The 17,529-nt window shown below is 30.6% G+C and overlaps 1 protein-coding gene across 3 annotated transcripts in view; it reads left to right on the plus strand.

Annotated features, from left to right (window-relative positions):
• Positions 1 to 16,072, plus strand: part of LOC118188587 (rho GTPase-activating protein 12-like) — a 131,158-nt gene extending 115,086 nt beyond the window's left edge. For all 3 annotated transcript variants that reach the window (XM_035359063.2, XM_035359065.2, XM_035359064.2), the window contains 4 exons: positions 3,564 to 3,641; positions 8,112 to 8,240; positions 11,065 to 11,170; positions 13,987 to 16,072. In XM_035359063.2, the coding sequence (XP_035214954.2) occupies positions 3,564 to 3,641; positions 8,112 to 8,240; positions 11,065 to 11,170; positions 13,987 to 14,179 (506 nt within the window). In that variant the 3' untranslated portion in view covers positions 14,180 to 16,072. The remainder of the gene's footprint in view (positions 1 to 3,563; positions 3,642 to 8,111; positions 8,241 to 11,064; positions 11,171 to 13,986) is intronic.
• Positions 16,073 to 17,529: the final 1,457 nt, after the last annotated feature.

Consider the following 17,529-nt stretch of genomic DNA (forward strand, 5'->3'; position numbering starts at 1 on the left):
CAAGAGCTTTTAAGCAGACTTAGAAAGTTTGGAAATAGGCCCATTGTTTTGTAACAGCAATAAAGAAAATGCCAGAAATGATGATTTTTACATTATATACAATAACATCATTAATTACACTATTTACAAATCTTTTAACTAACAGTCATCTAACATATACCACATTTTAAGGTTTAGGAATAAATTTTCATATCCCTATCAGCCAAATGATTTAGTTTAAGTTTTTAACGCCTGCTCTGTTAAGACAATGATTAATAAAGTTATTTGGTACTTTATTATTTTTAAGAATTTTAATAAGTAGTAGAGTTATTGTATCTGTGCAAATACTTTTAATGCATTTTATTTCATGTAATATAGTATTACTAATAACTTTCTTGGAAATATTGAAAGTCCAATTTATTAATTTGTTAATATTAAAATTGAAGTTGTGTCTTTTGTCATGCAGTAGAATTTTTTTGTAGTTAATTATTTGAAGATCTATATAGTCAAGAGTAAGGCACTCTGGATAAATTTCTGAAGTTTCAATCTTGTTAAAATTATTAAAGGTAATAAGATCATGTATATATCTGTAAGTATGGGCATGGTAAATTAAATTGTGTTCCTGTAAATTTTTTGAAAGGTAAATTGTTTAATGAATAAAGAGATTACAAATGGATGTACTAGTGTGCTCTACCATTGGGATTCCTAACTTGCTTAAAAAGTTGATTTTGAAATTTAATGTAGTTATTAAAAATAGTGCATTTAAGGAAGGTTTTCCATCTAATAAAGTCTATAACTGTGAGCGTAACAGGAAAGATTTTAGGCAGATCGAGTAGGCTAGTAGAGATTTTTTCTAATGGAAGCGAGGTATATAAGTTTTCAAAGTCATAGCAGTTAATATTTTGTATGTCAATAGACTGAACAGTATTAATAACAGGAGTGTTATTATTGATGATCCAGCAATAATTATGTTCAGTGTTACAATTATTGAAGATAAATTTTTAAAAAAAATTTAAGTGCAAAATAGTAGTCTAGGTTTTTATTGTAATTAGTGGTGCCATTTGCAATGAATCCGAATTTTTATGGTGTTTTATAGAATTTGGGAAGAGCACACATGTTAGTAAATCTGTTATACCTTGGATTTACAGAAATTTTGAGTTTCTTATGAAAAGTTTTAATTCTCTTAATTATAGAGGTTTCTGTAGTGTTTGCTAATTGATAAGTATTGATGTTAAAAAGTTCTTTAGCAATAATAGTTGTGTAGAAAAGTTTTCATATAATGCTATAGTTATTATTTGCTTTATCAATTTTGGTAATATTGAATAGTTGTTTTAAATTCTCAATAGTTGACACCAATTTAATTGACCTTGAAATTTTATTGGTTTTAGTTGAGTATTAATTTGCTTAAAGATTTCATTTTTCCATTTAAAAAAAGTATTGATAGGCAAATTGTGCTGATAGCTGGCTTTAACGATGAATTTGTTAATGCTATTTTCTAAATTTTTTAACAGTGATTTTTGTTCACATATCTGACTAGTCTATATTTTACTCCATAACTCGTGAGTTTTTTAAGTTGCATGTTTTGAATGCTATCCAAGTTTTCAGTAATTATGTGCTGGTGTTGATCGTCTACGTACAGACTGAATTTAGGCAATTTGCAATATCAAAATCGTAAAAACAACCTTGTATTTAGCGTAAGTAATATTGAAACACTCAATCGATTTCGAGGGCAGCTAAAGGTCCCTCCTCATCAGGAGAAAGAAATACCTAGAAAGAAGAAAATAAAGGGGAAGGAGTCTCAGAAACACGTGGTCCTTATCAGCACTGCACGTGGTTATAACTGGATTTTTAATGAGAGTTGCACTGGCCGCCTACTTTTACTGAGCCAGGCTATCTGATCAAGCGTAAAGGACAAGAAAAATTAGCGAAGTTAAAAATAGGGAGCGAGGGGCAAATGTACCTTCACGCTCAAAATCTGAACTTCAAATAATGGAAAGCAACCATTGAATGGATTTTTATACCCTCTGGTAGTACCAAACGCGAGGAGGTAGGTCGCTCCCTATTTTTAACTTTGCTAATTTTTCTTGTCCTTTATGCTTAATCAGATAGCCTGGCTCAGTAAAAGTAGGCGGCCAGTGTAACTCTCATTAAAAATCCAGTTATAACCACGTGCAGTGCTGATAAGGACCACGTGTTTCTGAGACTCCTTCCCCTTTATTTTCTTCTTTCTAGGTATTTCTTTCTCCTGATGAGGAGGGACCTTTAGCTGCCCTCGAAATCGATTGAGTGTTTCAATATACTTACGCTAAATACAAGGTTGTTTTTACGATTTTGATTATCACATTAGCGTGTTTCTCTTCTAGTCTAATTTGCAATATCGTTCAGCCGACGTTTCTATTTCATGGTGGTTAGTTAATAACCTGCTTAATTTATATATATATATATATATATATATATATATATATATATATATTTAAATGCAACTACTGGTCTGATGTCAAAAGCTGGAAAGAAAACTTTGCATTTGTTGAAAATTCAAGAGAAGAGTAATTTGTCAAACTGCAGATGGAGAAAATTGATTTTAATGTAAATTTTGCGTTTAGTATGATAGTTAGAAAATGTGTATTTACCGTAATCAAGAACTAGATCTTTAAATAATTTGTAAATTGCTGTATTGTGAACGAAAATATTTTTCAAGTATTAAAAGAAATTTGTTATTAAAAGAGTGTAACCAGGTAAGTAGTTTCTTGGGGAAATTTGCAGAATTAAATAAATTTTTTAATTGTATCTCAAGTTGGTAAAAAAAAATTATTGTTGATTCTACTTCCTCTTTTTCCTCTGCGTTTTGGTGTTGTAAGGTTTAAATTGGCTGAATATTGATTTATTGGAATTATCTTTGTGACTCTGAATGTAAGTATTAAGCCCATAAGGATAGCGTGTACAGTGTTTGAGATTCTCTTAGATATCTGAATTAAAGTATCTTAAGAAAATTCATTTCTATATATGATTTGCTGTGAAATTTAGCAACTCTGTTAAAATTGTTTTCTTTCTGGATGAAAATAATTCCCATTATACAGTATATTATTATTATTTCATAAAAATGAGAATATAAAAATGAATTCTGAAGCATAAACATGTTGCACACCTTATATTTTACTTTTTGGTAATCTTTTGAGCAGTAAATTTGCTGCAAGTTATTTTCTTGTTTCCAATTGTGTTATTTTTAAAAAGAGAGTGTTCTATGTATTTCTTTACCTACGGGCATATGGTTATAGAAGCATGATAAACATCCTAAATTCGCTTTCAAAAAGTTTCCAATTGATTAGTTTATATGTTATTAAATAATGTGGCTGTTTTAGTGTATGGAAATATATTTGTCTTCTAAACAGGTGTGGGATATGAAATTTTTTAGCATTACTCTATATTATTTGTATGGAGTATTTTCTATTTTACTTGCAACTCATTTTGAATATACTTATTTAATGTTTAATTTTATGATGCTCAAATTGATTTATTCAGTATCAGTTATATTTTATTATTTTGTGTACATACTACTATTTTCTAATTTTTTCCCCTACCTTCAGAATTAACAGCAGATGGGTTGTATAGAGCAAGTGGTAATCTTTCTCAAGTTCAGAAAATTAGAATTCATGTCAATCAAGGTATCTTTGTTCATTTTTTCATGCATCAGTTGCATTATTGTGTTATTTATTTTATTAGAATTCTAGTGGCAGGCATGATGCTCAGTGCTATTAAAAGTAGCATTTATGATATTTGACTTTATTATTTTGTTGGTTGTTAGATGAATTTTCATTCTGTACAGTGTGAAAATGGAAATTGATATAAAAAAGTGTGGGGGAAATTTTGTGTAGAATTAGAAGAGAGACTATTTCTACTTTAAAAATTGAGTGGGTATTAGCTTAAATTATTTTAATGCCATTTCATATAAAATAATGCAGTTAATGTTTATCTTACTGAATTTCAGTTATTTTTTCTTGTATGTAATCCTGAGTTGCGATTCAATTCATTAGTAATTAGAAGGTGAGAAAGTCATTTTTCCAATATGTTTTGTACGTCATAATCATATATTTCGTAAAATGTTATTTAATTCACTATATCTGTAGTAAAAATATTTCATTCCTCATATACAAGGCTGGATTAAACCCCTGAGCCAGTGCAGGTTTTTGATTTCATCATGAAGACCTGTATTTAGACAGCATTTATTAACTAAATTTATATATTTACTTATTTTAGTCTGGGTTTTCTTAAACTTACATTTATTAAGATAACGTTAATATTATTAAAAAGTAAAATATCTTAAATTATAAGCTAATATATATCAAGTGACAAAAAAATCTTGTGACCAGATAAAGCCAGTCATGGTGCTCAGAGGTTTAACCATTAAGCAAAATAAGCCATCAAGGAAAGGTAGCACCAAAAAAAAGTGCTCTTTGTCAGTTTTATCATGGAATGTATCGTGCAGTTAACCCAAAACTGAGAATTGGGGGGGGGAATTGGCATAAAAGTATGTGGGGGCACAAAATCTTTTTAAGTGCTTAGGACCTTTAAATGTCTTAATCAGGTGTTGCTCATATATGGCAGTCATTTGAGGAGTGTAGGCCCATCGACACCAAGTACACTTCCAATGTAGTTGTTGCTGTTTTTTCCCGCCTTGTAAATTTGCATTATGCAGAAGTCGTAAACCTGAGTTCGCGCGTGTTCAGCTTTTTCATCCGCGACATGAACAAACAGCCAATAGCTGAGTGATTTCTGATTGCATGTCATAATCGGAAAAATCTTCTTGTGTACACTTTTTAATATAGTGTGGGAACCACATAGCAACGAATTTTTGTTATAAGACATCATAACTATCCACAGTTATAAAATCATCAGCATTGTTTACAACATGCTCAGTTCTCTTAAACCAAATATATTGGTAGAAATTTCGAATTCTCATTAAAGGGGAAAAACTGTATGTTTTCTAAAGCAATGATCTGACCAGTACAGTCAAAAGCCTTTAAACCAGACATCCATAATCCAGAATGATCTATAATCCGGACATCAAAGCTACAAACTTTCTGCGCATGTGTAAATGCATTATGCGTTTACACATGTGCATAACACCTTTACGCATGCACATAATACGTTTACTCATGCGCGTTTAATGTATAACGGACGGTATAAGCTAAGCTAAAATTATCTAATTATCTATTTCAGTTAATGTTGCAGATTGCATTGTTCCTTAATCTTCTAATTATATCAGGCTTATTATTTTTTGCAGACTGTTAGAGCAATTTTATAAAAGTAAACTTGACTTTTTAATTATGTCAAAAAGAATTTCCAATTCTGGAGCTGCCAAAGGATCTACAAAGCGAAAGCATGTTTCGATGTCCATCAAACAAAACGTGGAATTGCTGCAAAAAATGGATAAAGGCATATCCTTTGTTTATCTAACCATTCCGAAATCTGTTTATCAATTTCACGCTGCTCTGCGGGGGGAAGACGCCGCGGTACGCAATGAACTGGAAGTTGATCTGTCAGCACTATCCTTATCTTCAGGGCAGATGTATTTATTTTATTCGGCTTATAATTCCTTACTAAATGTAGTATTTCATCTGGATGCACTCCGTCTTTGATATGATTTAAATCAAATTCCTCGTCTAAATATCACGAATACACATCAAATAGTTTTCTGGTTGCAATTTTCTAATTTCGACTATGCGTAATGTATGCTTTATGCATGTGTGCATTGAAAGAAATGTTTAATAAAGTAAACAAATAAGTAATAAGCGCCTTTTTTTTTGTAAATTTTGATGCCCGTTAGATCATAATTGCTCCTTATTTCATAAATTACAGTTTCATATTTTTAATTTTATAATTTCTGCATGCCATCTGACCAGATTTAAACTGATGATATCCGGAAAAACCGATAGTCCGGAATCGCCGAAGTCCCGACGAGTCCGGATTAAAGACTTTTGACTGTATATCCATATGCTTCACCTGTATGTAATACTGTAAGCAGTAGGAACCTAAATGAATTACAATTTCTATGAAATCAAGTTCTCTGCCTTACAAAATTCTCCTTAATGATTACAAATGTTCATTATTTCATGTGGAACAAGAAGCTGTATTTCATATGTCAAATACCTCTATATACTAACTTCAACAAAATAACTTCTATAAAGCAGTTGACTGTGAAAGAGTATTCAATAAAATACAGCTAAGAAATTTTTCAGAACAGTTATAACCTGGACCATCCACCACTCATTTATTGAATATTGATTAAATTACCTTTGTGATGACTACTACTTATTCCCTTATTTTCTTTCAACTAAGTATCATAGGTAGCTGAGTGGTTAACATGCTGGATTGTAAAGGCAAAGATCGTGAGTTCAAACCTCACTCGTAACCACTGTAATAAGAGTTTTTTCCCACTTAGTGAATTTCTCTTTATCACTAGCTTTTCTTAATTTGAAGGATGTTTCTTATATTTAATCATGAATCATTTTATTCTCATTTTATATATTATTATTAATTATTGTTTTCAATTCTAATTTTATCTATTGTTATTGTTTTCAATTTAGTTTTAAAATGTGCACTGTACATAGAAACCATTAACCCATTGTGTAATGATATATTTGCATCTCTTATAGAAATTATCTCTTTATTTTTACCTTGTTGTTGCTTTATTCCTTTATTCTGTGCATAATTTTACACAAACTGCCCATAATTTGAACCTTGTTCTAAATTCAAAAATAAAAAATAAGCACTAATAATAAAATTATTTACATATTAATTTGGCAGCATCAGAACCATCAATCAACTTCCAACTGATAATAAATATTCCTTCTGTTTTAAGCGTATGAAGGCATTTAGTGTCATTAAGAAACAATGAAAAACATGGTTTGGTAAGACAAGTAATGAATTTAATCACTGAATATTTGGAATAAAAAATATTACTAGAATTAGCAGAAAATTCTAATATTAAGTAATCAGTCATCCCCTGTATATTTAACCAAAAGAAAAATATCAAAAGAACTATAGGCTCCTTTCCTAAGAAAACTTTTAATAGAATAAATGCTAATGAAAGCTGTTATTCACATCTGATATTCACAGGGCATAAGTATTTTAGCAAAGTTAATGTTTTACTTTAATTACAGGCATATTGTATAAAAGTATTATTTAAAAATGTTAATACAGAAATTGGTGGCCTTTTAATTTATAGAAATGAGCAATCACTTAAAAGCACTAAAAATCAAAATGTAATACTTTAATATTTTTATGTTTCAACATAAAAGGGCATATTTACTTTTGTTTAAAGAAAAGTTACATCATTTTAATCTTTTGCTGTGAATGTAATTTTCTTTATAATCCATTAAATTTAAATTTGCAATAAATGAATTTTATAGGATGAACTTTTCCCTTCTAATTTATATGTATAATAATTTGTAAAGAAAAATGAAAATATGAAATGCTTTACTTATTACACAGAATCTTTCACACGAACTCCCATACTGTACATAAACAAGCAAACCAGGGGGGAACTATTAAAAAATATATGACTTGCTTCTTATGTTTTCACCCATTAAATCGGTGTACATAGATTTTGGGGGTAATTAGTGTCCATTTTCTTTTTTAACTCATTCGGTACTTTTCCATTTTGCTGGCGCAAATCTCACTAGGTAGTCTTTATTTGCCAAAATACATAGTTTACTATGACAAGTTGAAAGGTTGCAGCACCATTGAATTTTGTCCACAAAATACTAATTTATTTCATAATTATTATCACATGTTGCAATTTTATGCAAAACGCCTTTCACTGGAAAGAATCTGATGGTTTCTTCCTCTGTTCTGGGCAAATCCCAAATTTTCATCAGCTTTTCATCCATTTTTGACGTATTAGGAAAAAGAAGCAACTAAGAAATGGCTGCTACTTGTTTTGAAAAAGTGGCAGTAAAAGTTTACCAGCAGGGATATTCCATTTGGCGTAAGTTGTATCTTTTTTGGCGACTTGACTTATCACCTGTGCCAGTGAAATGGGAGAAGTACCGCTCATCCTGTTAATCTTTTCATACCTAAGTATGAAAATTTGCACAGTAATTAATTCTGTTTCATTATTTGAATGATTTTAGATGACTATTCTTGTTTGAATGAGGAAGAAGATGTGCATGTACTGACAGGAGCACTTAAAATGTTCTTCAGGGAGATGAAAGAGCCTTTGTTTCCATTTAATATGTTTGACCATTTTTTAAATGCCATTGGTATGTTGTGTTTTGTGTCTTATGTTGTTTGTCTTAAAATTAATGGAGTGGGTATTTAAGGATACATATAAGTAAATTTCATAATTAGCATTATGTTGCATAATTGTGTAAAAAAAGTTTACATAAGGCTAATGATTTGTTATATTGTATTTTTTCAGCATTAAATTTAATGTATTTCTTAATAAACCCTTGGTAAATACCTACTGCAAGTAATCATAAATTTTAGTTTAATTTATTGCATGTCTTGATTAATTTATTTCTAGTCTTTTAATATGCTAAAGATCTCTTCATAATAGAGTTATTCTGAACTTGAAGATAAAGAGAGCATGTGAAATTAAATCTTTACATAATTGTATAAAAGTCTAGAATATGACGTGACATTTAACAGATCTTGAAACTGTGAAATTGACAGAATTGAATTGATAAGTATATAGCAACTGCTGTAGCAAATGTGCATACCACCCAAAAACAAAAAAAAAATTAGGTAATTTGAAAAGTTGGAAGAGCTTTTTTAATTTTGCAGCTGTGTATACAGACAGGTAAATACTGACACTGCATTAGCAGTATATTAGATAAGAATGAGAAAGGCTTTACTGTAATGATGACCATAAATTCAAGCTGACCTGTGAAATAGATTATTGTGAAATGAACACTTAAAATTAAAATTAACAATTAAAAACAATTAAATATCAAAAATTAAATATCAAAAATTAAATATCAAAATTAAAAACCATTAAATATCAAAATTAAAAACCAGGTGCTGTGTTGATTATTGTCCATGTAAGTATGCTGCAAAAGCTGCAACAAGATGATCAATCTATATTTTACAGTATATTAAATCTTGCAACTATAAGAATTTTAATAATTTACAGAAACCACATTAGGTAAGACAAATTTTAAAAAAAAAGAACTGTAGCTACAGCAACTGTAAGCAAATTGCATTCAAATTATGTAAATAAAAAAAATAATGATGATGATCCAAAGTTGTATATCTAATTCAGTTCAAGAAAGTTCTTCAATATTAAAAAAAGTGTTAAAAATTACAGCAAAATGCTATAAATAAAGCTCATGCAGTATAAAACTGCATTAGAAAAGTTGTTAAATGCACAAATTTTAGATACTCTTATAATGAATTCTATTTAAACATTATATTCAAAAAAAAAATTTGTTTTGTGATATTTGAATCAATTCTTCTATTTTACAAATTAAATTTAATAGTTAACATATTTTTCTGTAAACTAAAGTAACCTGTGATACAGAACAAACTTGATTTAAATTTTTTTTATGCTAAGATTGTAACAAAGATTTTGATAACAAAGATTGCTGAGATTGTAACAAAAATTTAAGAGATTTAAGATTCTTTTACTGAAATGCATAATTGTTATTTCATATTAAGATTTATTTGCATGTGTCTGTAAAGGCAGATTATGTTAGCATATATTCAACTTAAAATATGAGATCTGATTTTCATTTCACAAATATCATGAACTAATAATGAGAAAACTTGTTTTTAATTATTTAGGTTTATGAAGATTACTAAAATCACTCACAGGGTAGTATATTTGTGCAAAGCTTCAGGAGACTTAGTGCTACGTAGGTTTGTTTATAAAGACATTTTTTATGCCATAAATTTTGACAGTCAGAAATATTGTAGCATTGCATTATGTCATCATTGTAAACTGGAGAAGCATGGGATGATCAAGATACAAAACAATTAACTGAATTAGAAGCTACTTAACAGTTGAATGATTGAACCCTATTTTGTTTTCTTCAGCTTGTACATGTAAATAAATGCTTGTCCACATGCTATCTTTGTGCATCATTGTGTATCCTAATCAGTTTGAGCAATGTATCCCATCTTTTGTTTGAAAAGGAAATGGCAGATTGTGGTAGTATAAGTGTAAAATTACAAAGGATAACATTTATAAGGATTATTTATAATAATATTATTTATAAGGATAGTGCTGTTGATGCTCTTCAGCAATGAGGAGACTGCAGTGAAAAAAAATGTCTTTTGGAAGGAAAGCAGAGGGTGATGTGATCTAAAGAATGAGTATGGCTGGTTAATTATGGCCACTTAGCTGTTTGCCTAAAGGAAGGTGTGTTTTTGTGGAGAATTTCTGAGGCAAATTAGTATTTATTTATTATACTGGATTGCAGAGGGGGGAAACATGAAATCCCCTTTCAGCCTCTATGAGACAAATTGTTGCTGTTTTGTTGTAACTTGCTTAGCCACTTCTGATTCATGAATAATGTGGCATTAAAATAAAATTTATGAAATTTTGAGAGCCATTGTCACTACTATGTTTTGCTTGGGTACCCAAAGTTTAAAAAAAAATCCACTTAAACGTCTTCTAGCACATAATATTCGAAAAAACTGTAAATGCTTTTTCTCGAAAAGGAAAAAAAAGTCTTATTGATGTTTGATATGTGCTAGTAATGTGGATATTCGTAAAAATCAAACCTTCATAAGGAAGCTCAGTAAATATTTCTGAGTTTTCTAATGTATAATAAGCTTTTTTCCTGTAGATTTTCATCCAGAAAAATGTTAGGCTATTTTAATAAGACTTAGCCTAACATTAAATAAAAGTGCATTGAAGGTAGAAAAACCTAAGAGAATTACTGAAGTAAAAAATCATGGAGGTACGTTTGGGATGTAGATAGCTTTCTTTTGCAAGATGTCCAGTAGGCCAATATTTTCCTTCCTCCAAAACATGCAGTCGATAGTTTCATTCCATATAACTGAATTTTGTTAAACAGCATTGTTCAAATGCTAACTTGTTCTGTTACTTTTGTGTCTATTATTATTTATATTTATTTTTAGCTTTACCTGATGCCAACAGCAAATTGGAAGCATTGAGGGACTTAGTGCTAAAATTGCCTGAACCAAATTATGAAACTCTAAAAGTTTTGCTTGAACATTTATTGAGGTATACTTTTTTTATATTCAGTTTACATTGGTATATAAAGCATTAATATAATTGTAAGTTTTTGGTGTATTGTGATTAGCATACCCACTAATTATACATTCCTGCTTTCCTTCCCCCCCCCCCGACTACATGAAATTAAAGCCTACTGTAATTGCATTGCTACATATTATGCTTTGTTTGGCACTGTAATTAATTAATGAGTTTAGTGCAGAACCTTTTGACCATTGTATTATATCCACCGTGTCATGCCAAGGTAACCTTCAAGTGAGCTCATCTGCCATAGCCCAAACTGGGAGACACATTCATCGTTCTTCTTTATAATTCTTTCATCTGAGGGGAAAATTTAATGTTTATTTTGATGCTTTTGTTCTATTTATGTTCATAATTAATAATAAAAATTGATAAGACAGTGATTATTCTTTATAATCGTGTCAAGCTTATTAGCATTGCCATTTTATACTTGTATTTGCATTGTCTATTTCTGTGTCGCTGTGACAGACTTTTAATATAACTAAATACCAGCTTGGATTAGGTTGTTATTTTTTTTTTTTTGGCAACCTCTTCTTTTTATAGAACCATTCTGTATTTGATTCATACCTGGGATATTATTAATCATTTATGACATATATATACCAACTTCTATGCATTTTTCATAATTTTTATGGAAACCTCTGTATTTTTATGATTTTGTGCTTAAAGATATTTTTATGATAGCATTATTTTTCTAAAACTATCCCAAATTGTTCCGTCATGACGATTTGCCATATTTGTAAGGTCAATTAATTATTTTTATTTCCCTTTATGGTTACTGTCAGATATAACATAGTGAAGAATGGTAACCTTTCAAATTTGAATCAACTTTGAATTAGCATTCTTCTCTACATGATTAGACAAATCCACATTTTGCAGGGAAGAGGACAGAAATGTTAAAACATTTCATCACTTCTACATTCTGATTCTGGGCATCACTAGATTTGGCAATTGTCATTTTACTGTGTTTGAGCCTGGCAACATTTGAGTTAATGATTTGTGAATTTCTTTTGCGATTTTTTAAAAATGTATTAACATTATTGTTATGTCATTAAAGTTCTGATATTGTAGTAAAATTATATAAAATTAAAGCATATATTCCCCTTTGTGGCTTTAAAATAATCTAAATTCCATGTTTGGGCCGCCCAGACAGTATAGTGGTTAGAGGAGCCGACTGCGATACCAAAGGGCCTGGGTTTGAATCCTGGAGAAGGCATGGTTGTAACTGTCCGTCCCTTCACAGGGGGGGCAGAGGTGGCATACCTATTAGGTGCCTCCATAATAAAGTGACCACCACTTCTGGCCTTAGTAGTGGCCAAGCCGAAGTCAGCTTAGGCCCCTCCATTAAAAAAAAAACTTCCATGTGTGTAATTTTTTTGTTTTTGGGCAAAATCTTGTTAAGCCGATCTGGAAATATAAAATAAATTGATGACTGCAAAATAAGTATGTTATATATTGCTTACACATGGTTGATAACGTGAGTGATATTTACTACTGTTTTAGACCAGCTTACAAGATTCAATTTCTTTGTATTAAAGAATTATGCAAAGGAACAACATACATAGATGTGGTTTTATAATATCTGACTGTGGAGAAAGTGCTATTGTGAAGTGATTGATATCTTTGGATACAAATTAGAAAGTTTTCAACTTTTTTTAAGCAGTTCTGATGGTGAAGTTAGCTTTACTTGGGCTGAGTATCTGTTTATACAAAACATTCAGTCAGTATTCGTCCTTTGTGGTCTCTTCGTGGCCAGGAATGGTGACCCTGGGTTGATGGTGTAGTGTTCGAGGATTAAGAGAAAGTTCTTTTAAATTCCATAATGTTCCTGTATTGGAGCCCCAGATGTATAGCAAAGCTGAATTGTCTTTTTCTCTTCTTTTGGAGATGGTTTGTCATCAACTGACACTCCTACCTAGTACAGAGGCAGTTCAAGGGGAGGCACCTTAATTGTATTAAGTTGTAGAAGTGGTTAAACATACTCAATGATTGATAATCAAATATGATAACATTGTTCTTTGACATTTACTATCTCAAAGTTATCAACTTTATCCATTTGCATCGATATTGTACTCATTAAAATTATTTTTCCCTTTTATTCTAAATATGTTAGCGAAATAATCTTTTTTTATTTATACAGTGTGATTATGTTTTCCTGTTCTTGTTTTCTACTTCTACCTTTTTATCCTTTTACTTATTTATGCAGTCTGTCAGATTAAGTTTCCTTGTGATATAAATGCAAATGCATGAAATATCTTTACAGATGCTAAAAAATTTTTGTTGTATAGATTTGTGATTAAAAAAATGAAATATATTAATTTTGCATAGTGTTTTATATTATATAAAAAATAAAAATCCTCATTTTATATAGTTCTGTGGCAATTAGCATTTATGTTTCTAAAATTAACAGGTATATACAGATGTGAGATGTTTAATGCATGATAATAAAGATTGTGAACAATGTTTGTTTCTAAGGCTTAGCCCTCAGTGCTTTTTTGTTCTTTTGAATGTCCTGATCAATAGCCATCTTCTGAATATTCTGATCAATAGCCATATCATAACCATAGTCCTGATCAATAGCCATAGAAAATTATTAGTGCATTTTCTAATAAATTTTCATTGAGAAGCTAATTTTACTTTTTTAGTAGACTGATAGATAACTTTCGTAATTTCACTTGATGAAGGCATCTTAATAATAATAAATTCCTTTATTGTAATGATTTAGTGCCTTGTTGACTTATATATGGAGAAAATTTTAATATATATGTATATATATTTTTTAACAGGGTTACTGAGTTCCACAAACAAAATCGAATGCAAATACAGAATTTAGCTATAGTATTTGGACCAACTTTAATGTGGCCGGAACAAGCATCTAATAATATAGCTTTAGATATGATGCATCAAAACAGAATTGTGGAATTTCTTTTGTTAGAATTCAGAGCTATTTTTCCATCTAAGCATCCTTCGTCTAAATAGACAAATCAAGGGAACATATTTAATATTTAAGTAGATGTGTAAGTCATGTGTATATTAATGTAAGAATGAACATTTTTAGGTGTATGTATTTTGTGTATAAAATATAAATGTATACAGATATATATATATATGCACACACACATATATATTTGAAAATGTGTCAAACATCTCTTCTTTTTCTTTTGCACAATTTTGTGATTTTGCCAATGTTCCTAGCAAAAGAAATAACATATACGTTTACAATGTATGTGTGACCTAGCTGTAAGTAGCTGTAAAATTGTGTGTATGGGAAATTTTTAATTTGGAAATATATTAATTTTTTTTTAATTTGTTTTCTTTCCTCTTATGTTTTGGAATTTTCCTTTGTTAAAAATGTATGTTGGGATTTTTTTAAAAATGAGATAAACATATTTCAGATTGAAAATTTTACTTTGCTAGTAGAACTGTGAGTAAGAGACTAATTTCATAGCAAATGGTCTTAATCAAAAATTTATCCTGCATGGTAGAGTTTTATCATTCCATTTCATGTAGTTTTTTTTTTTTTTTTTTTTTTTTTTTTTTTTTTTTTTTAATTTTAGATTTCAGGAAGTCCGATAGTTTATAATTTTCCCTTAGATGCTGCTTATAGCATAAGATTACAGTGAACCATTTCTTATCTTAGATTATAACATTAGTGTTTTGTAATATGTTTAACTCTACTATTTAAATAAATAATGATGTTTTTAATGAAATGTAGCTGTCCTGTGAGAAGGTCGCAAAGACAATTTTAAAGTACTTTTTCTTGTTAGCTTTTTAAGTTGTTTTCCTATTTCTTTTCATTAAGAAATTTTAAATATTCTTTTGGACCAAAAATTTTCAGAGATATGCTGTTTGGGAAAACAAAAATTTCCTCCCAAGGCAGTCACTTTTTCTCAGTATTAAATGCCTTGAACATTATTAAGCTTGGGCTGGCCCACAAGCTCTTTCATTCATTTTATTTTATGCATAGTGGCTGTGTTTCTTGATATGAAACAATTCATCAAATAACTTGATTAAAATACCCTCTAGTATTTAAAACTTGTGCAAATTGATAATAAAGTATTTTTTATTACCACTAAAGATTTAACTTTAAAAAAAAAAAAAAAGAGAGGCTGAAGATTTTTAAAAAAAAAGTGTGTGAGAATTTTCCAGCAACAAAGGATGCGTGTTTCTCTAAGCACACATATTTTCTTCTGATAGATGCAAGTTTAAACAGGATATTTAATTCTATTCTTGGTGGTAATTTATGTGAATATTATATTTTTTCAGACAGTAGATCTGTTGAGTATCAGTTAATATTATTATCAGATAATTCATGCCGAATGAGATGATCAAAATTCTTATTAAGAATTATTTATGGGCTTTCTGTGATATCATTAAAAATCATTAAAATTGATATTCCTTTTGACGCACTAAGCAAAAGAAGAATATTGTAATGTATTAATTTTTTAAGAGAATATTCTTGTGGGTTTACTTAACATAAGGTGCTTAACTCTTTATAGCAAGAAAGTATTATATTTTTTCAGCATGCCATAAAAAATCCATTCATTGTGTGAAATAGTAAAAGACTATAGAGCTTTAGTTGTTATTAGTAATAAAGGATATATATTTTTCTGTATAATATGAATGAACATAATATCAGAGCAGTTTTGCAAGTTGTAAAAAGTATAAAATTAAACTATTTTTGGTGACTTTTAAAAACCTGAACTTGCTGTATGTAAAGGGTTTCATTATTCTTGTTTTCATTTCATGAAGTGCCTATATAAATGTGTGAAAATTAAAATATTTTACTTCACATAAACAAACATCTTTTTGCCATGTTTTGAATTGAAAGTTTGTTGACAAAATTGTTAAAATAAAAATTTTCTTTATCTATGATGTGATATTTATTCTATATTCTGATAAAACCATATGCTGCCTTGAAGCCTTTTTTAAGTATATGTAATGCTATCTGTAATGTCTTGATGATTGGGTGATAGCTCCAATCAGTTGGCTGGAGATGGTTACATAGTAACATCTTAGTGAAGGCTTTTATGCATAGATACAGAGATGACATTTACAGGCTGAAAACAAGACATAATTTTATTCCTGGACAGCTACATTGAGACGTATTTTTCCCACAGCATCATGGGTGTATATGCACCTCACAATTTTTGTAAGTTTAACATTTTCAGACAATGGACAATAGACAGCAAAGACAAACTGTGCATAAGGCTTTCTGCTTTGCAGGATTGCTTAAGAAACCATGAAACAGAATAATTTTGGAATGTGACACCCACACACACTATATACTGCTGGCCAATTAAAATTGCAACATCAGAAAGGAACAATCTGACGAACATCAAAATCACATAAAAGGAAGAACAGGTTGGGATGTGTAAATGATTAGTATGCGAGTGCATTTAGATGACACAGGAAGGAGAAACGACATCTGAAGCACTGCATAAAAGAAAAGTTGTGTTGTGGATTTCTCATTTGGAAAGCGTTTTGTAAGGTCGGGGTTAGCAAGTGTCAGAATTTGATAGAGGCAGGATTTTCGAGCGTATGGATTATCATTCCATGATATCGCCTTTCGCACTGGTTGACATCAAACCACTGCCATGCGAATATGGAATCAGTGGGTTACTGAGGGTCATGCTAAACAGCATGCAGAATCTCAATGCCCTCCCATGACTAATGCCCAGAGGACAGACATATTGTGATTAACTCCTGCAAAACCGTACAACCACATCACAGACCATTAGTCATGAAATGTGCATGTTTGTAGCATGGACTATTAGCACGGTGGCCAATATTTCATCTTCCCTTTGCCACTGCAGCATACAGAGAGAAGGCAACTCTGGTGCACCGAATGACAAAGCTTGCTACAGGAGTACCACAATGTCATCTTTTCAGACGAGTTCTGGTTCTGTCTGCAGTATTCTGATGACCGTATACATATTTGGAGGCTCCGAGGAGACTGCACGCCGCTTGCTTGCATGCGATATCAGCATAGGGGCTGTGCACCTCTGGTGTGATGGTTTAGGTGGCCATTGGGTATGTGTTATGCACATCTCTGGTTTGGATCAACGATAATTTGAAAGCAGATTAGTACATTTTTAATGACTTTAAGTCCAGTGGTTATGCCCTGCCAAACACCATCTTCCAACAATGCAAGACTGTATGTTGCACGTTCTGATCTGACCTTCCTCGATACACAGGGTATTCATTTGATGCCCTGGCCTGTACAGTCTCCAGATCTCTCACCCATTGAGAACATTTCGTCATGGGTTGCCGAAAGACTGGCCTGCCACCCCTCTCCAGCTAATACGGTTGATGAAGTGTGGCATAGC

Source organism: Stegodyphus dumicola, chromosome X1, assembly GCF_044657685.1.
Source record: "Stegodyphus dumicola isolate Sdum_Otavi_A_Nest chromosome X1, ASM4465768v1".
Taxonomy (NCBI): domain Eukaryota; kingdom Metazoa; phylum Arthropoda; class Arachnida; order Araneae; family Eresidae; genus Stegodyphus; species Stegodyphus dumicola.